This window comes from Leucoraja erinacea, chromosome 23 (assembly GCF_028641065.1).
Source record: "Leucoraja erinacea ecotype New England chromosome 23, Leri_hhj_1, whole genome shotgun sequence".
Taxonomy (NCBI): domain Eukaryota; kingdom Metazoa; phylum Chordata; class Chondrichthyes; order Rajiformes; family Rajidae; genus Leucoraja; species Leucoraja erinaceus.
In genome coordinates, this window is record NC_073399.1 from 9,616,574 (window position 1) to 9,643,599 (window position 27,026).

At 50.2% G+C, this 27,026-nt stretch overlaps 2 protein-coding genes and 1 long non-coding RNA gene across 3 annotated transcripts in view; 2 read left to right on the forward strand and 1 right to left on the reverse strand.

Moving 5' to 3' along the window:
* notum1a (notum, palmitoleoyl-protein carboxylesterase a) overlaps positions 1-9,176 on the forward strand; it is a 43,154-nt gene extending 33,978 nt beyond the window's left edge. The window contains exons 7-11 of the mRNA XM_055653820.1: positions 1,871-2,062; positions 2,853-2,953; positions 4,311-4,458; positions 6,440-6,487; positions 7,158-9,176. Coding sequence (XP_055509795.1) covers positions 1,871-2,062; positions 2,853-2,953; positions 4,311-4,458; positions 6,440-6,487; positions 7,158-7,467 — 799 coding nt within the window. The 3' untranslated portion in view covers positions 7,468-9,176. The remainder of the gene's footprint in view (positions 1-1,870; positions 2,063-2,852; positions 2,954-4,310; positions 4,459-6,439; positions 6,488-7,157) is intronic.
* LOC129708206 (uncharacterized) overlaps positions 1-27,026 on the reverse strand; it is a 79,278-nt gene that overhangs the window by 28,715 nt on the left and 23,537 nt on the right. The window lies entirely within an intron of this gene.
* LOC129708205 (myeloid-associated differentiation marker-like protein 2) lies at positions 23,218-24,378 on the forward strand. Its single transcript, XM_055653822.1, has one exon. It carries the CDS (start codon positions 23,267-23,269, stop codon positions 24,170-24,172), a length of 906 nt encoding a protein of 301 aa, XP_055509797.1. The 5' UTR covers positions 23,218-23,266; the 3' UTR covers positions 24,173-24,378.

A 27,026-nucleotide genomic window follows, 5' to 3' on the forward strand; every position in this document is an offset into this window, starting at 1 on the left:
AGGCCCATGAGGGGTAGATCCGTGGATCTGAAGACTTGAGTTCAGATCATCCCCCAAAGCAGCTGAGAAATTTCAAATTCAATTTGCCAAAATAATTTTGGATTAAAAAAAAAAAAGTTTTTTAAATCGGGTCAACGTTAGTAATGTTGAAGCAGCCTGTGTGTGTTGTGAGAATCCGGCTGTCAGCTTATCCAGTCTGACTTGTGGAGGGATCCAGGCCAGTTAGTGGAGTTGAACGCTGACGGCCCTTTGAATTGTGCCTGGCAGACAGACAGAGATTTATAATAACAAACGCAGGCTTTGACAGTAACATCCACAAACCGTAAACGTGAATGGAACTGCTGGAGGACACAAGAGAAGTGGAAGCAATCAGTCTGGAGGTCAAGAACGAGTGGAGCGGTGGCGCAGCGGTAGAGTCGCTGCCTTAAGAGCCTGTCCCACTGTACGAGGTAATTCAAGAGTTCTCCCGAGTTTCCCCTGATTCAAACTCGGAGAGTTACGGTAATAGCCGCTCGTAGGTACTCGGGGCTCTCGTGGACGTGTTGAAAAAACTTCACGAGCTTCCCGCGTTTCCCGAGTACCTGCTGTTAGCGTTACGAGCCGCTAAGAGACGTCCCGAGCTCCGACGTACCCGCTACGTACATTCTACGTACTTATCACGAGTTTGATTTTTTTTTTTAACTCGGGAGAGCTCGGGTAAACTCATACAGTGGGACAGGCCCTTTACAGCGACAGAGACCCGGGTTCGGTGCTGCCTGTACGATGTTTGCACGTTCTCTCCGTGACCGTGTGGGTTTTCTCCGGGTGCTCTGGTTTCCTCCCACTCTCTAAAGACCCGCGGGTTTGTGGGTTAAAAGGCCGAGGTAAAAATTGTAAATTGTCCCTGGTGTGTAGGGTTGTGCTAGTGTACGAGGTGATCGCTGGTTGGCGCGGATTCGGTGGGCTGAAAGGTCTGTTTTCATGCTGTATCTCTGAAGTCTAAAGCCCAACGTAAAGTCTAAAATTCCACGATCATTAGGATTTGAAATGAAAGCCTGTTCTACATTCATTCCTGGAAGAAACTGCAGATGCTGGCTTATACTGATGATAGACAGCAAATGCTGGAGTGACTCAGCGGGTCAGGCAGCATCTCTAGAGAAAAGGAATTGGTGACGTTTCGGGTCTGAAGAAGGGGCCCAACTGGAAAGGTCGCCTTGCCCGCTATCCACGTCTATCCACGAACTCCAGAGGTGCTGCCTGACCCGCTGAGTTAATCCAGCACTGTGTCTATCCTCAGCATCACATCCTTGGTTACATCAATGGTGTTGTGAAAGGCATTGCAGCTGCGGTTGTAAGTTCATAAGTGATAGGAGCAGAATTAGACCATTCGGCCCATCAAGTCTACTCCGCCATTCAATCATGGCTGATCTGTCTCGCCCTCCCAACCCCATGCTCCTGCCTTCTCCCCATAACCCCTGACACTCGTACTGATCAAGAATCTATCTCTGCCTATCTCTTATAGAAATATATAAAATTCTTAAAGGATTGGACAGGGCGAGATGCAGGAAAAATGTTCCTGGTGTTGGGAGGGTCCAGAACCAGGGGGTCAAAGAGGTCGGTCATTTAGGACTGAGATGAGAAAAACGTTTTCACCCAGAGAGTTGTGAATCTGTGGAATGCTCTGCCACAGAAGGCAGTGGAGGCCAATTCACTAGTTGTTTTCACTGGAATCCAGGGATATGGGGAAAAAAGCAGGAACGGGGTACTGATTTTTGATGATCAGCCATGATCATATTGAATGGTGCTGCTGGCTCGAAGGGCTGAATGGCCTACTCCTGCACCTATTTTCTAACTTTCTATGTTTAACGCCTCGCTGATTGTGTCTGTCTAGTGCTGGGGGGACTGGCGTTCTCCTGAATGTGGATCGAGTGGCTGAGCTGCTGGAGGAGTTGGGAGTACGTGGAGTGCAGGTGCGCGGGCTGGCCGACTCGGGCTGGTTCCTCGACAACAAGCAATACCAGAGGACGGACTGCATCGACACCATATCATGCTCTCCCAGTGAAGCGATCAAGAAGGGGATAAGGTGAGACATTTTCCTGCCACCCTCTCCCGTTGGGAAATTGCACTGATCACAGGAACCTGCAGAGGAAAGATGTCTTGGTTCAGATTTAACTTTCTTTTTGTGGACGGGACTATTCGATATCATCTCGAAAACACTTAAAATTCAACTGGAGTCAGATGCAAAACGAATAATTTTAGGAATATCAGAGGGCTGTTCTAAGTTTAACGACATTCTGCACTTCGAGCCAGCACCGCCATTCAATGCGATCATTAGCTGATCATCCCCAATCAGTACCCCGTTCCTGCCTTCTCCCCATATCCCCTGACTCTGCTATTTTTAAGACCCCTATCTAGCTCTCTCTTGAAAGCATCCAGAGAACCTGCCTCCACCGCCCTCTGAGGCAGAGAATTCCACAGACTCGCAACTCTCTGTGAGAAAAAGTGTTTCCTTGTCTCCGTTCTAAATGGCTTACTCCTTATTCTTAAACTGTGGCCCCTGGTTCTGGACTCCCCCAACATCGGGAACATGTTTCCTGCCTCCAGCGTGTCCAAACCCATAACAATCTTATATGTTTCAATGAGATACCCTCTCATTCTTCTAAAGTGTACAAGCCCAGCTGCTCCATTCTCACAGCTTATGTCAGTCCCGCCATCCCCGGAATTAAGGATAGGTGTTAATATGCGGGGATCGCTGGTCGGCGCGGATTCGAAGGGCCGAAGGGCCTGTTTCCGCGCTGTATCTCTAAAACAAACTATAACTAGAGCTTGTCAACATCGAATGAAACAAAACAAAAATCATTTTCTGCTTTCAGCTATTGGAATGGAGTCGTGCCAGAAAGATGCCGGGAACAATTCAAGGATGGGGAAGAGTGGAACTGCTTCTTCGGATACAAAATCTATCCCACGTTAAGAAGTAAGTTCACAACATTAAACAACATCAATGGTCGTCTTCCCGAAACCTTTTAAGGTGGGGGGGGGGGGGGGGGGGGAAGTATTTAATGGGAACTTGAGGGGTATCTTTTATACACAAAGGGTGGTGGGTGTATGGAACGGGCTGCCGGAGGAGATTGTTGAGTCCTGTCATAACGGCTTTAAGAGACAATTGGACAGGTTGAACCATGGATGGGACGGGTTTAGAGGGAAATGGGCCAAGCCCAGGCAGGTGGGACTAGTATGGGTGGGGCATCTTGCATGGGAAAGTGGGGCTGAAGGGCCTGTTTCCACACTGTATCACCCGAGGGCTCTATAATACCAGACATACTCATATGTCTGCAGTGTCTGGAACGACCAGAAATGGCGGCCTAGTTACTCATGAGATGAAGGCTCCTCTGATTCAGAGAGAAAATCAGATTACTCTTGACTGGTGAACTTTCACCTATGACCTTCCTCTTTCCAGTGTGTAGAAAGGAACTGCAGACGCTAGTTTATGTTGTAGACGGATACAAAGTGCTGGAGTAACTCAGCGGGTCAGGGAGCATCTCTGGGGGAAAAAAGGATGGGAGGCATTTTGGGTCGGGACTTTTCTTCAGACTATGTCCCGATGACCCGAAACGTCACTCATCCTTTCTCTCCAGAGATGCTGCCTGACCCACTGAGTGAGTTACTCCATATCTTTAAAAATACTGGAAAAGAGGAAGATGGGCACAAAGTGAGCCAGTATTTAATTTAATGGTCACTGGCCAGTATTTTTATAGATATGGATAGGGCAGATGGGACTTGTCGGGACACTTCTTCAGCAGGAGGGTCCCGGTCCGAAACACAGCCTGTACATTCCCACCACAGATCCTGCCTGACCTTCTGAGTTCCTCTAGCACTTGGTGTGTGTCTTGTTTAACATCACTGATATGTGCGGGGATTGAGTGGGGATCGTCAAAGTCAAAGTCAATTTTATTCATCACATGCACCCGAAGGTGCAGTGAAATGAATTTGCCAGCAGCGATACACTTAAAAAGAACACACAATACACAATAGAATTTAGCACAAACTTCCACCACAGCATTCTTCACTGTGGATGCATTTCGTTGCCTCTGTACTGTACACTGACAATGACAATTAAAATTGAATCTGAATCTGGTGGAAGGCAACAAAGTTCAGCCAAATAAAAACTAGAAATAACAAACACGCTGCTGGCAGGGCAGCCAACTCGCAGCGCCCCCCACAGGTTTAGTTCCAGATCCCCCCCCCCTCATGGTCATTCATGTGCTACAAAATGGGAGGGGGGGGAGGGGAGTTGAGATACCGAGAAATATGATGTCATTCTCTGACTACAGGCCCGTTGTTCGTGGTGCAGTGGCTCTTTGATGAAGCACAGCTCATGGTGGACAATGTGCATCTCACTGGTCAACCTGTTCAAGAAGGCCAGTGGAACTACATCCAGAACTTGGGGCGGGAGCTGAAGAATACTCTCAAAGATGTTCCGTAAGTTTGAGTCGGCTTTAGAAGATCATATGACCATGAGATATACTGTAGGGGGCAGGATGAGGCCATTCAGCCCTTCGGGTCCGATCCAACATCGCATCGTGGCTGAGAGAATGGAGCGGCTTGGCTTGTATAGGTGCAGCGGTAGGCCATTCGGCCCTTTGAGCCAGCACCGCCATTCAATGTGATCATGGCTGATCATCCCCAATCATCCCCGTTCCTGCCTTCTCCCCATATCCCCCGACTCCGCTATTTTTAAGAATCCTATCTAGCTCTCTCTTGAAAGCACCCAGAGAACCTGCCTCCACCGCCCTCTGAGGCAGAGAATTCCACAGACTCACCATTCTCTGTGAGAAAAAGTGTTTCCTCATCTCCGTTCTAAATGGCTTACTCCTTATTCTTAAACTGCGGCCCCTGGTTCTGAACATGTTTCCTGCCTCTAGCGTGTCCAAGCCCTTAACAATCTGATATATTTCAATGAGATATCCTCTCATCCTTCTAAACTCCAGAGTGTACAAGCCCAGCCAGGCTGCCTGAGAACCTTAAATGGGCGCAGTTGTCTTCTCCTGGTGGGGTCCACCTCGGGCACACTGCTGTAGTCGGGTGGGACGCCGGGAGGTATTTCCAGAGAGCTGTCGTGTTCAAGTCTGAACCGTCTATACTTATTTTAAGTCTACACCTATCCACAGTCTGCAATTCACTCCCAAGCATGTATTTATCCTGCTCCTTCTTCAAAGCATCAGTCATTTCGACCTCAGCTTGTTTGGTCCCCATCCACAAGGACACTCGCTCATAGTTGGGCACGATCCCAGCCAGGAAAATCAGAGAATTCATTTTACAAAGTCCTTATTATACTTGGGCGGGTATAGATTCGGTAGAATGACCGCGAGTCTGTGCCAGACAAGGTTAATTTCTATCAGCTAACGTAGGGCGTAAATCCAACATTCTTACGCAATCTTCCCCCCGCAATTGTTTGTGCGACACAAAACCCACATCTGAAGGCTTGTGGCTTCAGTAAAGTTGTTCCAAATATCTCCCCGAGTGCTGTTGTAATGAAGGACTGCACAGAAGATGGACACACTCTGTCTCCTGTCACCATGCTGGCAAAAGTGTCTGACCCCCCCCCCCTGCCCCCCCTGCTCTAGTTCCCAGAGTCCGACAAGAATCTACTCGGTGCAGTATAAAGTCGGGGAACTATACAGCACAGAAACAGGCCTTTCGGCCCGACTCACCCATGCTGAGCAAGTTGCCCGGGCCAGCAAGTTACTCTTGCCTATACTTGGCCCATATCCCCCCCCCCCCCCGTCCCCCAAACCTTTCCTCTCCATCTACCTGTTCAGATGTCTCTTCAGGCCCTTTGGCCCACCGAGTCCGTGCCGACAATTTTGAGAAGCCAAATAAGCTGCACACCTCTTTGGTCTTTGGAGCGTGGGAGGAAACCGGGGCACCCGGAGAAAACCCGCGCAGGTCAAGGGGAGAACGTGCAAACTCCAGACAGACAGCAGTCTGGATGGGACCCGGGTGTTCAAGAAGGAACTGCAGATGCTGGAAAAACGAAGGTAGACAAAAGTGCTGGAGAAACTCAGCGGGTGCAGCAGCATCTATGGAGCGAAGGAAATAGGCAGCGTTTCGGGCCGAGTTTCGGGCCGAGTTTCGGCCCGAAACGTTGCCTATTTCCTTCGCTCCATAGATGCTGCTGCACCCGCTGAGTTTCTCCAGCACTTTTGTCTACCTTAGCTAAAGTTTTAAACACCTGCCTGACTTTTATACTCAATGCCTTGACATTGTCTATTGCATCGACCGATGAAGGCAAGCATGTCATATGCCCTATCTACCGTCCACTGCCATCGAGCTATGGGCTTGTGCTCCAAGATCCCTCTGTGTATCAAACTTGAGAGCCAAAACCACAGTGTGCTTCACATGAATGGTGCAGGATATATCATTACAATGTAATGAATGCAATCTATATTTTTCATTTCAGGGCCGTGTTTGCACCTGCCTGTTTGTCTCATGAAGTTATCACAAAAAGGTAAGTCAGAAAAAGTGGTGGGATTAGGGGAGGAAGGAACCGCAGATGCTGGCTTACACCAGAGACGGGCACAACATTCTAGAGTAACTCAGCGGGACAGGCAGCACCTCTGGAGAGAAGGAGTGGGTGACGTTTCGTGCCCGACCTGAAGCAGGGCGTCGAACCGAAATGCCACCCATTCCTTCTCTCCAGAGGCGCTGCCTGTCCCGCTGAGTTACTCCAGCATTTTGTGTCTGTCTTTGACCTGTATCTAATCCACTGTTTCTTTGACGGTCGAATATTTGCTCGTTCCTGTTTTATTAATTTTATCAAGGGTCCCTTGCGCTGTAAGGCAGCAACTCTACTGCAGCTCCACATATAGAGCGATGGGAGGGATAGGGATCAGGTTCAGACAGATGAGATCAGTCATCATATTTGGCACAGACATTGTGGGCTGAAGAGCCAGTTCCCGTGCCGTGCTGTACTGTTCCAGGTTCTATGTACACCATGCACCCGTAGCCAGGATCGAACCAGGGTCTCTGGCGCTGTGAGGCAGGAACTCTACCGCTGCGCCACCTGTAGTTGTAGTTACGCCCTCTGCCGTTGGTTCGGGTGAGTTGGGCCGAGTGGCCCTGTTTCCCTGCCGTATAACTCTGTGACAACACCCCCCCCCTCCTCCTTGTGTTTCCAGCTACTGGTTGAACCTTCAGGTGAAAGGCGTCTCTCTGCCGCGGGCACTGCACTGTTGGGACCGGAGCCTGCAGGACGGCGCCAGGAACAACGGCAAGGGCTCGCCGAAGGGCTGCCCGGTCCACCTGACCGACAGCTGCCACTGGCCGCACTGTAACCCCACCTGCCCCACCATCAGGGACCAGTACACAGGCCAGGAGATGACTGTGATACAGTTCCTCATGCACATGGGATTCGACATACAGAAGATGGCTCAGCAACAGGGCTTGGAGGTGAGCAAACTCTTGGGCATGCTGAGCAGCGGGAGCTAAGGCAATCCCCTCCCTCCGGCCTCTCTCCGGGACTGACGAGACTCGTGGCCGAGGGAAAGAAGTCCGAGCCCACACTCGGAGGAGAACCCGACGGGCCGGCCTTTCTTTCCTCCTTCACTTTCTGCAACCTCACACAACCTCTCACCACAAGACAAAATTATTTTTTTAAAGACAACACACCCCTGCAAACGCCACGGAAAGATAAACCAGGCGCGGCGGGAGAGCGCTGGATTGTTTCACGCGCGGCACGAGAAAGGAAGGAGCGGTGTTTACCGAAATAAATTTACTGGTTGTCACGGATCGGATCACAGAAACACAACGCAGACACGTGTACATGCGTACGTGTAGGAAGGAATTGCAGATGCTGGTTTAAACCGAAGATAGACTCAAAATGCTGGAGTATTTTGCTTGGGCAGCTGTCAGCCCAGTGGTTTGATTGTTGATCTCTCTAGCTTCAAGTAACCCTGGCATTCCCCCCTCTCTCTTTCTCCATCCCTCCCCCACCCGTCAAGTCGCACCAGCTTCTCGTTCTCACCCAACAAACAGCTAAACAGTGGCCCGTTTTCCTTTATCATTGTCATTTTTTTTTTTGGCATCTCTTTCACTCATTTGTTCTTCATCTCTCCACATCGCCGTCTGTATCTCTCGCTTCCCTGATTCACCAACCAGTCTGAAGAAGGGGCTCGACCCGAAACAATTCTCAATTGGCAAAGTGTACAGAAATGTCCCACTGAGACCACCGCATGCAAGAGGCGACGGGTGTTGGCACCATTTTCAAACTCCCCCGTGCCCCAAGGCTGGACTTAGTCTGGGTTAACGCCGTAACGTAGCCAGGGTTAGACTTCCTCGTAGTGTTGGAGGGTCTACAGTGCAGAGACAGGTCATGTTGGTGTAAATGTACCTTGCCCTCAATAGACATTAGACAATAGGTGCAGGAGTAGGCCATTCGGCCCTTCAAGCCAGCACCGCCATTTAATGTGATCATGGCTGATCATCCCCAATCAGTGCCCCGTTCCTGCCTTCTCCCCATGTCCCCTGACTCCGCTATCTTTAAGAGCCCTAGCTAGCTCTCTCTTGAAAGTATCCAGAGAACCGGCCTCCACCGCCCTCTGAGGCAGAGAATTCCACAGACTCACAACTCTCTGTGTGAAATAGAGTTTCCTTATCTCTTGATTCCATCTTGCATTGTCTGCCTCTCATCGTCACTTTCCCCGAGCTCACAACCATCCATTTTCCTTCAGTTTCGCCCACTTTGATCTCTCGTTTTCACACCTTACACGCACATATCTCTCGTTTCTCTCTTCCCCCGACTGGGGAAGGGTCTCGAGTCAACCCGAGACGTCGCCCATTCCTTCTCTCCAGAGGCGCTGCCTGTCCCGCTGAGTTACTCCGGCGCTTTGTGACTATATCTGCAGACACACGTATCCCCCTTCCCCCCCCCCATCAGTTAACAGTGTAACACCAGGACAGTGCACTACACACAGGGACATTGAGGCCCTCGGTGTCTCAAGCTATAACGCTGTGTATTTTTTAACAAAACTAAAACCTGTGCTAAGTTGGTAATTTTACATATTTATTTTATTATGTAAATCATATTTATAAGTGTTATGCAGGCAAAGAGCTAAATATGTTTCTTTATAAATTGTAAATACTGTCTCCTAATTGCATGTTTTTTTTTGTAATGGAATTAAAATCATCTTATGACAACCACATTGGGGTGTTATACGCTGCTCTAACACGGGCAAAGCTTTATTCCAGGGGTGGGCAACCTTGTTCTGCATCGGGGGCCAGGACACATGTCTGTGAGGGGATGGCGGGCCACATCTACCACGTGTACACGTGGATCCCGCCCCTTTCGAGGATGCTGCTCATGCTCACTCGTCCCCGGCCTATTGCCAACCCCGATCCCGACCGAATATCATCGAGCGGATCTTTGATCCCGACAGTGAAGCTCAGACACAGAAGGTGCGCAACCGTGCCGGCGGCTTGGCGCAGCGTGCGGTACAGCGGGAGCTCGGCGCTGCTCCGCCATCGCGGCCACCAGCGCAGGCCTCCTTGCGTCTCTCCACAACAGGTGCAGGAGTAGGCCATTCGGCCCTTCGAGCCAGCACCACCATTCAATGTGATCATGGCTGATCATCCTCAATCAGTACCCCGTTCCTGCCTTCTCCCCACATCCCCTGACTCCGCTATTTTTAAGAGCCCTATCTAGCTCTCTCTTGAAAGCATCCAGAGAACCTGCCTCCACCGCCCTCTGAGGCAGAGAATTCCACAGGCTCACCACTCTCTGTGTGAAAAAGTGTTTCCTCGTCTCGGTTCTAAATGGCTTACTCCTTATTCCTAAACTGTGGCCCCTGGTTCTAGACTCCCCCAACATCGGGAACATGTTTCCTGCCTCTAGCGTGTCCAAGCCCTTAACAATCTTGTATGTTTCAATGAGATCCTCTCTCATCCTTCTAAACTCCAGAGTGTACAAGCCCAGCTGCTCCATTCTCTCAGATTCAGGCGAGCTTCAGGCTGCAGCGGGCCTCCAGCCACCATCGCCTCCCCTTGGTCAACCAGCAAACCCACATCCTCTCCTCGCCCGGCCACCTATGTTCCCAAAGGAGCCTCCCGCAGCCGACCCCGGGTGCTTGGAGCAAGTGTGAAGCACCGGACAGTGCAGTCCCCTGATTATGCTTCATGCAAACCTCCCTGCACCTCTCTTCATTTCACCACCATCAGGGCATTCCTGCAAGCATGTTCCGCTAAGCTGCATCTCCCTGATGAGAGATACGGCATTGAATCAGGCCCTTCGGCCCATCGAGTCCACGCCGACCATCGATCATCCCTTCACACCAGCTCGATGTTATCCCACATTGGTTTATTAATATCACATGTGCCAAGGTACAGTAAAACGCTTTGTTGTTGCCTGCTATCCAGTCAGCAAACAGACTGTACAGGGTTACTATCAAGACTTCCACAGTGTAAGGACACATGATAAAGGGAATAACGTTTAGTGCAAGATAAAGTCCGATTAAAGTTAATGCTGTTACATCAAACCCATGGAGTGACGAATTGTTGTAGCGAAACACAAGGAACTGCAGGTGGTGTAATCTGGAATAAACTGCAAACTGCTGGAGGAACTCAGCCAGTCAGGCAACATCTATGGAGACAGAGTAACGGACCAAGTTGGTGTGGCAGAAGGGGAGGCTGGAGGTAGAAACAGGGGTGACACAGTGGCACAGCTGGTAGACGCACTGCCTCACAGCACCAGAGACCTGGCTTCCATCCCAACCTTTGCAAGTTCTTCCAGTGACCGCGTGGTATTCCTCCGGGTGCTCTGGTTTCCTCCCGCATTCCCATTAAGACGTTAATCCCAGGTTAATTGTCCGTCTGTAAATAGCCCTGAGTGTGTCGGAGATGGAGGTGAAAACGGGACAACATAGAACTAGTGTGAGCGCGTGATCGATGGCTGGCACGGACTCGGTGGGCCGAAGGGCCTGTTTCCATGCTGTGTCTCTAACCTAAGCTAAACTAAATGGAGGTTGGAAGGTGATTAACCAATCGTTGCCACCATCTTCGCTGCCGTGTCCCGGGGCAGCAGGGCGAAGGCTGCCGATGGCAACAGGATCAACAAACTCGTCGGGAATGCTGGTCCCGTCCTGGGGGCGGAGTTGGATTCACGGGAGGTTGGTCTTGGAGGGGAGGATGCTCCTCAAACTGTGGGACCATCCTGGACAATACAGCTCACCCCCTCCATGACACACTGGTCAACCTGAGGAGCACCTTCAGCAACAGACTGGTTCCATCAAAGATGCAGCACAGAACGCCACAGGAGATCATTCCTGTACAACAACTCCCCCTTTTGTCATGGGGTAGACTGACTCCCCTCACCCTCCCCACCCCCAATCTTTGCACATCCCCAATCCTCTCTACTCGTCACTTCAATGTCATGTCTCATGTGTCTTGTTGTGTTTTATGACTGTTGACAGAGCAATCTCCCTCCTGGGATTAATAAAGTTGTATCGTATTGTATGAGTGGAGGCACAAGATACTGGGATCTAATCAGGTGATATACGTGATTAGATCCAGATAATGAGGGAATGATCGGCAGATGGAAACGTGTTGTAGCAACTATGTACACCAACACAGGAGAACAATTAAAATATTACTGCTAATTGATTTCATGCAGAAACAAAAGATGGGATGCTAAAAAAAATCCACTCGTAACAATAAGGTGGACAAAATGCTGGAGAAACTTGTTTAAGAAGGAACTGCAGATGCTGGAAAATCGAAGGTAGACAATAATGCTGGAGAAACTCAGTGGGTGCAGCAGCAGCTATGGAGCGAAGGAAATAAGCAACGATTCAGGCCAAAACCCTTCTTCAGACTATTTCCTTCGCTCCATAGATGCTGCTGCACCCGCTGAGTTTCTCCAGCACTTTTGTCTACCTGCTGGAGAAACTCAGCGGGTGAGGCAGCATCTGTGGAGCGAGGGAATAGGTGATGTGTCGGGTCCAAAGAAAGTCTGAAGAAGGGTCTCGACCCGAAACATCACCCATCCTTCGTTCCATAGATGCTGCCTCACCCGCTGTGTTTCTCTGGCATTTTTGTCTACCTGCGATTTTTCCAGCATCTGCAGTTCTTTCTTAAAGGAGCTGAGCATGGACTTTAGGAGGGCACATCATCCGAGGACGTACACTCCATTGAGGGGATCCTGTGGATAGGGTGAACTGTGTTAAATATCTGGGAGTCCACATCTCCGAGGATATGACATGGGCATCACACGCCTCAGCACTCGTGAGAAAGGCAAGGCAGCGCCTTTACCACCTCAGGCAATTGAGGAAATTCAGAGTGTCTCCGAGGATTCTCCAGTGCTTTTACGCAGCGGTGGTGGAAAGCATCTTGTCCGGGAACATTACCATCTGGTTTGGGAATTGCTCTGCCAAGGACAAGAAGGCTCTGCAGAGAGTAGTGCGTTCGGCCGAACGCACTATGGGAACTTCAGTCGCCCCCCTGCAGGAACTATACATCAGGAGGCGCAACTCCAAAGCCAACAATATCATGAGAGACCCCTTCCACCCCTGCAACGGACTGTTCCAGCTGCTACGGTCAGGCAAACGCCTCCATTGCCATGCGGTGAGAACGGAGAGGTTGAGAAGGAGTTTCTTCCCAGAGGCCATTCGGACTGTAAACGCCTATCTCACCAGGGACTAACTCTACTGAACATTTTTCCTTCCATTATTTATTATGTAAAAGAATATGTGTGTTATGATTGTGTTTATAGTTTGTTTGGTTGTTTGTCTTTTGCACAAAAGTCCGCGAGCATTGCCACTTTTCATTTCACTGCACATCTCGTATGTGTATGTGACAAATAAACTTGACTTGACTTGACAATAATGTCAGTGGTCCCAGGAACAGTTATACTGGCACGAACGGCACAACCCAATAATTGAGGTTCTCTGAGGATCACAAGCTGCACAAAAACCCCCTCATTTATGCAAAATTCCCACATCATACAGATAACGAACAGTGGTTTAAAATCCTGAAGGATTCCGGGGTGGAGGATGGGAGGTGGAACTGGATGATCAGGAAAGTGAAGGGGGAAGGGGGGGGGGTGTTAATAAGTGAGCCTGGATGAATTGAATGCTTGGACAAGTGTGACTAATCAGCACTGTCCCAGACTATCAATCCGAATCAGACTTCCTACAAACATGGGTATTAAAGCCAGCATTGAAACATAGAACAGAAACATAGGTGCTTTTCCTCTCTCTCTATCCCCTTCCCAGTTCTCCGAGCAGTCTTACTGTCCCCCAGCTGCATTTTATCTCTGTTTGCTTTGTTGTTACCTTCTCCCAGCTAACAATGATCTATTCTACATGTTCCTTGATCCCCATTCCCTTTGTCCTATTTTCACACCTTATGCATCCTTATCTACATATCTCCCTCTCCCCTGACACCAGTTTGAAGAAGGGTCTCAACCCGAAACGTCACCCATTCCTTCTCTCCAGAGATGCTGCTGCCTGTCCCGCTGAGTTACTCCAGCATTTTGTGTCTGTCTCCAGCAAAGAAAGTTGCTTTTGTTACTTGTGCCAACAAAGTAGGCAAGGGGATTAAGTCGTTAAATATTTCCCCTCTGGCTCTTGATCCCTCTACTCTGGGTTAAAGACTCACCCAGATGGAGGAGGTGAATGGGGAAGGTGGGAAACGACTTTGGTGCGGCACGGTGGTGTGGTGGTAGAGTCGCTGCCTTACAGCGCCAGAGACGAGGGTTCGATCCTGACTACGGGTGCTGTCTTTGCGGTGAACTGAGTTTGTACGTTCTCCCCGCGACTGCGTGGGTTGTCTCCTGGTGCTCCGGTCTACTCCCACACTCCAAAGGCGTGCAGGTTTGTAGGTCAATTGGCTTCTGTAAATTGCAAATTATCCCTAGTGTGTAGGGTAGTGCTCATGCACAGGGTGTTTGGTGATCAGTACGGACTTGTTGGGCCGAAGGGCCTGTTTCTACACTGTATCTCTAAAGTCTAAAGCTTTAGTTCAAGTTTCAGCTGGAGGTTATAGATTGATGCAGCGTGGAGGGAGGCCAGTCTGTGCCGGTTCCTTTGAAGAACAATTTCTTGCATGTGTAGTGTCTATTGGGAAGTAGCATCAAAGTTCATGTTTGCATCAAGGTGACATTGGACCTCGATCTGGTGTCCTATTCTGCCACCCAGTGGCATGCGATAGGACTGCAGCCACTGAAAGTCCTCTGGAGGACTTCTCGTATCAAGGGTGACTCTGGGTGGTTTAAGGTGAATGAAGGGCAAGTATAGAGCTACAGAGTCCATCAGTGACAGACATCTGGCTATTAAACACGACATCCTCAAAGATGATAGATACAAAATGCTGGAGTAACTCAGCGTGACATGCATCGTCTCTGGGTAGAAGGAATGGGTGACGTTTCGGGGCGAGACCCTTCTTCCGACTTCTGAACACACAACCTCAAAGAAGCTCTAAACTGCATAAACTTGGGGGCTTTGGTTGATGGACAATAGACAATAAGTGCAGGAGTAGGCCGTTTGGCCCTTCAAGCCATCACCATCATTCAATGTGATCATAGCTGATCATCCACGATCAGTACCCCGTTCCTGCCTTCTCCCCATATCCCCTGACTCCGCTATTTTTAAGAGATTAGTCATCTTGCACTATTATTATTGGTTTGTTTTTGTGTTTGGTTCAGAGATACAGCGCGAAAATAGGCCCTTCAGCCCGCCAAGTCTGTGCCGACCAACAAGCCCCGCACTCTAACACTATCCTACACCCACGAGGGACAATTTACAATATTATTTCACCATGCTAGTTGGTCCACAAACCTGAAACAAAAGCAAAACGTAAACAAAAGGCCGAAATCTCTTGTGGGACCAGGACAGTTTGTACTTTGAAGTTTAGTTGGTGTTTGTAGTGTTCAAGAGCCTGGCGGTTGTTGGGAAGAAGCCGTTCCTGAACTGGGAAGTGTGCGGGGCAAGTTTGGTTACAGAGGGGGGTGGGTGCCTGGAACGCGCTGCCTGGGGTGATGGTGGAGGCTGATACGATAGTGGTGTTCAAGAAAATGTTGGATAGGCACATGGATATGCAGGGAATGGGGGGATATGGATCACGTGCAGGCAGATAAGAAGAGTTGGTCTTGGCATCATGTTCGGTACAGACATTGCGGGCCGAATGGCCTGTTCTATGTTCTACAGATGCTGCCTGTCCTGCTGGGTTCCTCCAGCAGTTTGTCTTTTGCTTTAATATGACATGTTTGGTTATGTAGGACGCACTTGTGCATAGAACTATAGAACTTTGGTGCAAATCAGGAGAACTCCACATAGACAGCAGCTGAGGTCAGGATCGAACCCGGGTCTCTGGTGCCGTGAGGCAGAGTGTCTCGTCTACACTGGGCAGCTGTGGTAAATAGGAAAATCACTTTAACTCCGATACTTTCTTGGGCCATCGCCGGACTAATCCCATTCTTGGGTGTAAAGGGGGAAACAGGAAAATGCGCTTCTGAAGTTTACAGATGATATTCTCCGAGCTTTGTCCTGGACCTTCATTCAATCTGAGGGCTGTGGTCAGGCTGTCCATTGCTGCCCTCGTGTGTTGGTGCAGAGTTACTGCACGTTTGTGGTGTTTGATCATTGCAGGTGAAGACATTTCACTGCTGGTACTAGCCCAGAGACAGACCAAAAGGACGCAGTTAGTGGGGACCACAAAAAGAAAATGTCATGACAAAGAAGAAGGCTATTCGGCCCATCGAGTCCGTACCAGCTCCCAGAAAGTGTAATCTCAAAACCGTGAACACCAGATTTGGAGTTTAGAGATACAGCATGGAAACAGTCCCTTCGGCCCACCGAGTCCACACTGACCATCGATCACCCCTTCACACTAGTTCTATGCTATTCCACTTCCCCATCTACTAACTACACACTAGGGGGCAATTTTCAGACTGAAGGAGGGTCCCGACCTGAAACATCACCTATCCATGTTGTCCTGAGATGCTGCCTGACCCACTGCATTTTGAGTCTATACTCAATACTCTCTTGACTGATGAAGGCCAATGTGCCAGAAGCCTTTTTGACCACCCTATCTACCAGTGACGCCACTTTCAAGGAAAAGTGGTCTTCCAGAGACCATGTCGGAGGATGTTTACATATTCACCTGCAAAGGAGACAAAGCTTGTCTCAACATCCTACATTCCTGCTAAACCACACAGGCAAGATTTCTGCCCTGGTTTAAAAGACTAATTATATTTTAATTGTGTTTAATATACAGAAGTACTACAAATTGCTCCGGGCTGGCTGGTGTGATGCGTTACACTGTGGTTACCTTTATGTCCATATATAATCCACTGGGATGTCAGAATGAACCATTCTCATGAATATCACCCACGTTCATCAGCCCAGTATTTGCAGCTTAGTTTATTGTCACGTGTACCGAGGTACAGTGAAAGGCTTTTGTTGCGTGCTATCCAGTCAGCGGCAAGACAGTACAGGATTAGAATCGAGCCCCTTGCAGTGTACAGATACATGATGAGGGAATGATAAATGTTGCTGTAGGAATAGAGATGTAAGGGAGTAGGAGAAATTGTAATGTGTGTGTGATTGTCGATCTACTTCTGGGGCTGGCACCCGGATAGTCGCCTAGGCTGGGCTCCATCTTGGAAGCAATGTAACATTTCTACTCTAGTGGGAGAGTCCAGGACCAGAGGGAACAGTCTCAGAATTAAAGGACGTTCCTTCAGAAAGGAGATGAGGAGGAATTTCTTTAGTCAGAGGGTGGTGAATCTGAAGAATGTATTGCCACAGAAGGCTGTGATGGCCCGGTAAAATGGATACTTTTAGAGCAGAGACAGATAGATACTTGATTAGTGCAGGTGTTAGGGGTTATGGGGAGAGGGCAGATTAAGAGGGAAATATAGATCAGCCATGATTGAATGGCGGAGTCGACATGATGGGCCTGTTGGCCTAATTCTGCTCCTATCACTTATGAACTTATAGATAGCTGGAAATTATGTTCATGCAACAGGAAGAGTTAATTTTGCATTTATGAAGCACTTTCCTATGACCAGTATGTTCTCGAACCGACCTGCACAACCCTAATGTCATAGTAGGGAACTGCAGATGCTGGTTGATACCACAGTGGGACACAAAATGCTGGAGTAAGTCAGTGGGTCAGGCATAATCTCTGGTGATAGGTGGTGTTTCGGGTTGGAACTTGAAGAAGGGTCCTTTTACTCCAGAGATGCTGCCTGTACCGCTGAGTTACTCCAGTGCACTTTGTGTCTATCTTTGGTAAAATCCATAGTCCCACTATTAGAAAGGTATGCCTGAACAAATGGCCAAAGAAAGCCTGGAATGCCGAGTGAAATGCAAAGCAATTGTTAAGGCAAGGAATCTGACCTTCATTCTTTACATAGTTAGTTTAGTTTAGCGATACAGTGCGGAAACAGGCCCTCCAGCCCACCATGTCCACACCAACCAGCGATCCCCGCACCCTAACACTATCCGACAAACACTATCGACAATTTGACAATTATACCAAGCCAATTAACCTACGAACCCGCACATCTATGGAGTGTGGGAGGAAACCAGTATTTTAGGTCACAGTATCATCACCTGCCAGCCTCTGTTTAGTTTAGTTTAATTTGGAGATACAGCATGGAAACAGGCCCTTCGGCCCACCGAGTCCGTGCCGACCATCAATCACACATTCACACTAGTTATGCTATCCCGATTTCTCATTGATTCCCAACACACCGGAGGCAATTTCACAGAGGGCCGATTATCAGTATCAACTCAAACATAAATCGCCTATTGCACTTTATATGCTTATTTATGTGTGTGTATATATATATTTAATGGTATATGGACACACTGATCTGTTCTGTATTTATTTATGCCTACAATATTCTGTTGTGCTGAAGCAAAGCAAGAATTTAATTGGCCTATCTGGGACACATGACAATAAACTCTCTTGAGCTTGAACTTGAACTTAACCTACAAAACCCGCAAGTCTTTGGAATGTGGGAAGAAGCCGGAGTACCCGGAGGAAACCCACGTGGTCACGGGGAGAACTTGCAAACTCCACACATAATACAGCTTCATGAAATTGGCTCCAGTGTGTCGGAGAGAGCTAGTACGCTGGTCGGCACGGACTCAGTGGGCAGAAGGGCCTGTCTCCGCGCTGCATCTCTAAACTAAACTAAACTCCATTTGCCTTTCAACTTAGGTTTCCCAGCTAGAAAAAAATCTCCCAGCAAATGCTATTTTTGATTCACAATTTCAGCATTGATGGCCTTTCTTTACTCCATGTAGATTCCATACATTCTCAGCAGGGCGACTGAACAGCTGAGATAGTAATAATGATTCCAGGATTCCCTCCCCACATTCGTGAATCTGTGATTGGAATGTGGCATCGCCTCCTGTGTATAAAACAATGTACTTGCATTGATATATGGAATGGGCTGGAATACTTCATTGCCAGATGTGACATGGCACAGTGAGATTCTTTGCTTACATACCCAATGTATACAAATAGCGATGGTCACCTACGGCGCGGACAAACTTACAAAGTACGCCGGGTGCTCCTACTGTCCCCCCCCCCCACCCCTCATGGTCCCCCCACGCCAGGTCCTCCATTGCTCTCCCCCCCCCCACATTGTCCATTGTTCTTCCCCCTCCCCCTCACGGCGGTCCCCCCTCCCCCACACTCTCATCAGCCATCGACCACGGGTCGACCCGCGAGGCGACGCAAGGCTTCACGGGAAAAACGGGAAAGCAGACTATTATCTAAATGGTGGCCGATTGGTAAAGGGGGAGATGCAGCGAGACCTGGGTGTCATGGTACACCAGTCATTGAAGGTAGGCATGCAGGTGCAGCAGGCAGTAAAGAAAGCGAATGGTATCTTGGCTTTCATTGCAAAAGAATTTGAGTATAGAAGCAGGAAGGTTCTACTGCAGTTGTACAGAGTATTGGTGAGACCACACCTGGAGCATTGCGTACAGTTTTGGTCTCCAAATCTGAGGAAGGACATTATTGCCATAGAGGGAGTGCAGAGACGGTTCACCAGACTGATTCCTGGGATGTCAGGACTGTCTTATGAAGAAAGACTGGATAGACTTGGTTTATACTCTCTAGAATTTAGGAGATTGAGAGGGGATCTTATAGAAACTTACAAATTTCTTAAGGGGTTGGACAGGCTAGATGCAGGAAGATTGTTCCTGATGTTAGGGAAGTCCAGGACAAGGGGTCACAGCTTAAGGATAAGGGGGAAATCCTTTAAAACCGAGTTGAGAAGAACTTTTTTCACACAGAGAGTGGTGAATCTCTGGAACTCTGCCACAGAGGGTAGTTGAGGCCAGTTCATTGGCTATATGTAAGAGGGAGTTAGATGTGGCCCTTGTGGCTAAGGGGATCAGGGGGTATGGAGAGAAGGCAGGTTCGGGATACTGAGTTGGATGATCAGCCATGATCATATTGAATGGCAGTGCAGGCTCGAAGGGCCGAATGGCCTACTCCTGCACCTAATTTCTATGTTTCTATGTTTTCTATGTTTCACCGCCCTCGCCGCCCCCTCGCCGCAAGGCTTCACCGACCGCTGCCGCCTAACACCTTAAATATCCTAAAGCGTTCGTTCTCGAGTCAATTGAAAATGATCGGAATAGATGGTGTAGCAGCAGAGGCTCTTGCCCAGAGTTGAGGAATCGAGAACCAGAGGACATAGGGTTAAGGTGAGGGGGAAAAGATTGAAAAGGAATCTGAGGGGTGACTTTTTCACACAAAGAGTGGTGGGTGCATGGAACGAGTTGCCACGGGAGATAGTTGAGGCAGCTAACTATCGCAACATTTAAGAAACATTTAGACGGGTACATGGATAGGGCAGGTTTAGAGGGATATGGACCAAACGCAGGTAGGTGTAGCTAGTGTAGCTGGGACATGTTGGCCGGTGTGGGCAAGTTGGGCCAAAGGGCCTGTTTCCACATTGTATCACTCTATGACTCTTTGATATTTCTGAAGATACATGGCAGCTGATTTGGGTACAGCAAGCTCCTACGGCAACCATCATCTGAAGTTTCAGAAATATTGACTGAGAGAAAATATTGAGTTTGTTTATTGTCACGTGTAGTGAGGTACAGTGAAAAGCTTTTTGCTCCCCCTCCCTTCAGTCGCAACAGGGACAGAGTTCCCCATGTTCTCACCTTCTACCCCCATACAGCGCAAATTCCTCCGCCATTTTTGCCACCTCCAACGGGATCCCACCACTAACCGTATATGACATGGTCATCACACGCCTCAGCACTGGTGAGTAAGGCAAGGCAGAGCCTTTACCACCTCAGGCAATTGAGGAAATTCAGAGTGTCTCCGAGGATCCTCCAGTGCTTCTACGCAGCGGCGGTGGAAAGCATCTTGTCCGGGAACATTACCATCTGGTTTGGGAATTGCTCTGCCAAGGACAAGAAGGCTCTGCAGAGAGTAGTGCGTTCGGCCGAACGCACTATGGGAACTTCACTCACCCCCCTGCAGGAACTATACAACAGGAGGTGCAACTCCAGAGCAAACAAAATCATGAGAGACCTCTTCCACCCCTGCAACAGACTGTTCCAGCCGCTACGGTCAGGCAAACGCCTCCGTTGCCATGCAGTGAGAACTGAGAGGTTGAGAAGGAGTTTCTTCCCAGAGGTGGACTGTAAACGCCTTTCTCACCAGGGACTAACTGTGCAGAACGTTTTTCCTTCTATTATTTATTATGTAAAATAATATGTGTGTTATGATTGTGTTTATAATTTGTTTGGTTGTTTTGTTGTTCCGCGAGCATTGCCCACTTTCATTTCACTGCACATCTCGTAACCGCCTGACAAATAAACTTGACTTGACTTGACTTGACTGATCTTCCCATCTCCACCCCTTTCCGCTTTCCACAGAGACTGTTCCCTCCGCAACTCCTTGGTCAACACGTCCCTTCCCACCCAAACCACCCCCTCGCCAAGTACTTTCCCCTGCAACCGCAGGAGACGCAACACCTGTCCCTTTATCTCCTCCCTCGACTCTATCAAAGGACCCCGACAGTCTTTCCAGGTGAGGCAGAGGTTCACTTGCACCTCCTCCAACCTCATCTACTGAATCCGCTGTTCCAGGTGTGGACTCCTATGTATCGGCGAGACCAAGTGCAGGTTCGGCGATCGTTTTACTGGCCACCTCCGCTCAGACCGCCTAAACCGACCAGATATCCCGGTTGCAAAACGTTTAACTCCCCTTCCCATTCCCACACTAACCTTTCTGTCCTGGGCCTCCTTCACTGTCAGAGTTCCTTATCTATGTATCTCCCTCTCCCCTGACACCAGTCTGAAGAAGGGTCTCGACCCGAAATGTCACCCATTCCTTCTCTCCAGAGGTGCTGAGTTACTCCAGCACCTTGTGTCTATCTTCGGTTTAAACAAGCGTATGCAGTTACTTCCTACACATGATCACAATCGAGCCATCCACAGTGGACAGATACAGGGTAAAGGGAATAATGCTTAGTGCAACTTCAAGTCCGATTAAAGATAGTCGCAAAGATGGTTTAGTTGCCTGATAACAGCTGGGAAGAAACTGTACCTGAATCTGGAGGTGTGTGTTTTCACACTTCCTTTCACACTCTGTCTCTGCTCAAATTCAACCACTCACCTATGCACTGGGGGGCAATTTGCGGAGGTCAATTCACCCCACGACCCACATGTATTTGCGATGTGAGAGGAGACCAGAGCACCCGGAGGACAACAGACAATAGACAATAGGTGCAGGAGTAGGCCATTCGGCCCTTTGAGCCAGCACTGCCATTCAATGTGATCATGGCTGATCATTCCCCAATCAGTAAGTACCCCGTTCCTGCCTTCTCCCCATATCCCCCGATTCCACTATCTTTAAGAGCCCTATCTAGCTCTCTCTTGAAAGTATTCCACCACCCTCTGAGGCAGAGAATTCCACAGACTCACCACTCTCTGTGAAAAAAAGTGTTTCCCGTCTCCGTTCTAAATGGCTTACTCCTTATTCTTAAACTGTGGCCCCTGGTTCTGGACTCCGCCAACATCGGGAACATGTTTCCTGCCTCTAGCGTGTCCAAACCCTTAACAATCTTGGATGTTTCAATAAGAACCCCTCTCATCCTTCTAAACTCCAGAGTGTACAAGCCCAGCCGCTCCATTCTCTCAGCCCGCCATCCCGGGAATTAACCTTGTAAATCTACACTGCATGGGAGGAAACCCGTGCGATCACAGAGAGAACGTGCAAACTCCACACAGACAGCACCCAAGGTCAGGATTGAACCCGGGTCTCTGGCACTGTGAGGCAGCAGCTCTACCGCGGGGGGCAGGTGGGAGGGGGTGAGAGGGGAAGGGGGTGGAGAAGGGATGGGAAGGAAGGGGAGGGAGAGGGAGAGAAGGGATGCAAACGGGAAGGGGGTGGAGAGGAAAGGGGGGGGGGGCAGGGGATGGAAGGGGAAGGGGGAGGAGGAGGGGGGGAGGGAAGTCACTTTGGGGAACCCCCAACTCACTGCCCAAAGCCCCTTCCAGAGTCGACACCCAGGGTTTAAAGGGGGGAGTGAGATGATGAATCCGTTCTTTAAAGCGGAGCCGCACGGAATTCGCTGATGCGCAGCCTGTCTATTTATAGTCAACCTCTGCGGGCCGCCGACTGCCCGGGACGGGGCAGGACGGGCAGGGAGGGGAAGGTGGAGGAGGGGAGGCGACGGGGCAGCTGCCGCAGTGTGAGTGGACGCTGCCCTGTTTTACCCTCGCACCCCGGGGCCCGGAGCAAGGGAGAGGAGGGGAGAGAAGAGGGGAGAAGTGGGGAGGGGGATAGGAGAAGAGAGGAGAACGGGAGAGAGAGGGAGAGAGAGGAGGGAGGAGAAGAGGAGGCGAGAAGAGGAGGGGGGAGTGGGAGAGGGGGAGGAGGGCAGGGGAGAGGAGAAGGAGAGGAGAAGAGAGGAGAGGAGAGGAGAGAGAGGGGAGAGAGGAGAAGAGAGGAGGGGAGAGGAGAAGAGAGGAGAGGAAAGGAGAGGAGGGGAGAGGAGGAGAGAGGAGAAGAGAGGAGGGGAGAGGAGGAAGAGAGGAGGGGGAGGGGGGAGAGGGGAGGGGAAGAGAGGAGGCGGGGGAGAGGAGAAGAGAGGAGGGGAAGGGGAAGAGAGAGAGGGGAGGGGAGAGGGAGAAGAGAGGAGGGGAGAAGAGGAGGGGAGAGGAGGAGAGGAGGGGAGAGGGAGGAGGAGGAGAGGAGAAGAGAGGAGGGGAGAGGAGAAGAGAGGAGGGTAGGGGAGTGTCGAGAGGGGATGGAGAGCCGGGTTCCCTTCCTGAACCCTGCGGCCGTGCTGTCGCCGCTGGGCGGGGTACGCCTGTTACAATGCGTGTGTTGCTGTGTGGCTCTGAGCCTGGTGGCCCACGACGGCGGCTGGGACGGGGCCCCGGGCTACTTCTGCATGTCGGCATGGTGCTTCTGCCTGGCCCTCAGCTCCCTGGTCGTCTGCTTCGAGTTCACCCGCCTGCACGGCTGCCTGCGCCTCTCCTGGGAGAACTTCACCATCACCTTCGCCCTGTTGGCCGCCCAGATGGTCCTGACTGCCACCGTGGTCTTCCCCGTCTACTTTGCCAGTGACTTGCAGTGTCAGGGATGCCCCTCCAGAGGAGACTACTTCAGGATCTCGGCTACAGTCTGCTCGGCCGTGGCTTGCCTCGCCTACGGGGTGGAGGTCCACCTGACCCGGGCCAGACCGGGGTCACTGGGCGGCTACATGGCCACGGCCCCGGGCTTGCTCAAGGTGGTCCAAGCCTACGTCTCCTGCATCATCTTCGGCGCCCTGCTCCACGACAGCGAGTATGGCCGCTACCCTGCCACACAGTGGTGTGTCGGCGTCTACTCCGTCTGTTTCATCCTCACCGTGGCGGTGATCGGCCTGAACGTGGCCGGCAAGGTGCCCGTGCCCCACTGCCCCATGGACAGGATGGTGGTCCTCTACACCTTCCTCGCCGTCTTGCTCTACCTCAGCGCCTCCATCGTCTGGCCCATCTTCTGCTTCGACCACAAGTACGGCTCGGTGGAGCGGCCGGCCAGCTGCAGCCGGGGCCACTGCTCCTGGGACAGCCAGCTCGTCATTGCCATCTTCACCTATGTCAACCTCATCCTCTACGCGGCCGACCTCATCTACTCCCAGAAGGTCCTCTACATCGCCCGGCCCTAAGGAGTGGGTCTGAAGAAGGAAGGGTCTCGACCTATTCATTCTCTCCACAGATGCTGCCTGACCCGCTGAGTTACTCCAGCACTTTGTGTCTATTCTAAGATGCTCCTCGTGGATAGTTCCCGTTGGTGACTATTATAGCTCTGCCCTTCAAACTCAGCTGCAACTCCCTCCCCTCCTCTCTCCTCCCCTCTCTCCCCCTTTCTCTTCTCCCCTCTCTCCTACATTCTCTTCTCTCTTCTCCCTCTTCTCACTCTCTCCTCTCTCCTTCTCTCCTCCCCCACCCCTCACCTCCCTCTCTCCCCTCACCCTCCCCCCTCTCCCCCCCCCTCTCCTCTCTCTCCCCTCCCCTCCCCTTCTCCCCCCCCCCTCTCCTCCCCTATCTCCTCTTTCTCTCTCCTCCCCCCCCCCCCTCCCACCTCCCCTCTCCTCCTCTCATCCCCACTCCCCCCCTCCCCTGTCTTCTCCCCCCCCCCCCCCCCCCCCCCTCCCCCTCCGCTCCCACACTTTTTCAGGAGGTCAGGCAGCATCCAAGGCCATAAGAAAGGAAAGAACTGCAGGAAGGCACTGCAGATGCTGGTTTAAACCAAAGATAGACACAAAATGCTGGTCGGCACGGACTCGATGGGCCGAAGGGCCTGTATCCCTGCTGTCTCTCTAAACTAAAAAAATCTGCTCCGCCATTCGATCATGGCTGACCAACTGCTCAACCCCATTCTCCGGCCTTTGCCAAAGATGCTGCCTGACCCAGAGTCACTCCAGCACTTTTTTTTTGGTAAACCAGCATCTGCAGTTCTGGTCTCCCCTTTTTCAGGTGATGGCTTGTCCTAAGTATTATTGATAAACTGTTCTGTCGGTCAATGTATGTGCCAGGGAAGGGGTGGGTGGAGGCAATTCATGTAACATGCTGGTTTCAAATGTAAGAGTAACATGCTGGTTTCAAATGTAAGAGTGCCTAATTTTTTTTTTTAGCATCACGAGCCTTGTGCAGGGAATCTGAAATGTGAACAGAAAATGCTGGAGAGCTCAGCGTCTGTGGAGGAAGAAGCGGGGTTAATGTTTCAGGTCGAGCTCCTTTTCATAGGCACGGTGGTGCAGCGATAGAGTAGCTGCCTTACAGCGCCAGAGACCCAGGATCGATCCGAACCATGGGTGCTTTCGGTGTGGAGTTTGTACGTTCTCCCTGTGACCGCGTGGGTTTTTCCCGGGTGCGCCGGTTTCCTCCCACTTGCCAAAGGCGTGCGGGTTTGTGGGTTAATTGGCTTCTGTAAGATTGTCCCTGGGTGTGTGATGGATGGAACTAGTATGTACGGGTGATCAGATCGCTGTGAAGGCGGCACGGTGGCAAAGCCGGTAGAGCCGCTGCCTCCCTGTGCCAGAGTCCCGGGTTCGATCCGGACTCGGTGGGGCAAAGGGCACCGTTTCCACACTGTATCATAAGGCATGAAGGACAAAAGGACGAAGGACATTTATTATCACATATTCAATTGGTGTAGTGAAATTCGACTTGCCAATGCAACACACGAATAAAAATAACACACAACTTTAAAGAATTTAACAATAAACATAAAAAGAATTAGGCCATTCGGCCCATCAGGTCTACTCCGCCATTCAACCATGGCTGATCTATCACTCCCCCCTAACCTCATTCTTCTGCCCATAACCCCTGACACCCGCACTAATCAAGAATCTATCTATCTCTGCCTTAAAAATATCCACTGACTTGGCCTCCACAGCCGTCTATGGCAAAGAGTTCCACAGATTCACCACCCTCTGACCAAATAAATTTCTCCTCATCTCCTTCCTTAAAGAACCTGTATTCCGCGGCTATGACCTCGAGTCTTGGATTCTCCCACTAGTGCATCCCTACAACAAAGCAGTATTATGGAATAATAGGTTTGCACAATGAGTTAAACCATTCTTGGGGTAATCAGCCCATCATTGCCGTCTCCACGCACGCCAGCTTCATTTATGGCACCATTACAGCTGCACTGTTTTGCAGGTTAAAACATTGTGGGTATTAAATTGTTAGGATCTTAACTTGTGATATTACCAAGTATGTCCTGGGTATAATCGATGGATGGAGCCTCCTCCCACCCTCTTTATTTCCCACCATCAGCGTGCCCTTCTCTTCCCTTCTCCCCCTCCCCCCCCCATGCTCTGTATCTCCTCAAATGACCCGTTCACCTTTGCCTGAACCCCTCCCTGAACTCTGCCCAAAGCACTTTCTCATCTCTAAAAGGCGACACGGAGGCACAGCTGGTAAAGCCTCCGCCTCACAGCGCCAGACACCCTGGTTCAATCCCCACCTCGGATGCTGTCCGTGTGGAGTTTGCACGTCCTCTCTGTGACCTTGTGGATTGCTCTGGTTTCCTCCCACATCCCATTTTGTGGGGTATTTGGCCTCTTTAAACTTAGCCCCCCTGTGTAGGATGAGAAAGTGGGATAACAGAGAACTAGGGTGATGGAAAGTTGGCGTGGACTCGGTGGGCAGAAGAACCTTTATCCATGCTGTATCTCTGAACTAAACTAACTCAGTGCCTGACTCATTTAGTCCTAGTTCTGGTTTCTCCGCTAAGTGGAATTAACTCTCTGACTGCCTTAATGTATGCTTCTAACAATGTTGAAGACCTCTATCAGTCTCCTATTGTTAACCAAAAAGAACCCTGGCTGCCTGTGTATCTTTCCTCACATATATAAACAAAGAGTCTGCTATCATGTTTTTGTTGCCATCTTCTTCAATTGATCTATAATGTTTTACTAATATAGAGACCAAAACTGCACACAATATTCATGGTGCAGTTTAACATAACTCCTCCAGAAAACCACGGTGGCTCAGCGGTAGAGTTGATGCCTT

Excerpts from the sequence above, each read along its gene's own strand:
- LOC129708205 (XM_055653822.1), top strand. The coding sequence starts at position 23,267 with ATGGAGAGCCGGGTTCCCTTCCTGAACCCTGCGGCCGTGCTGTCGCCG.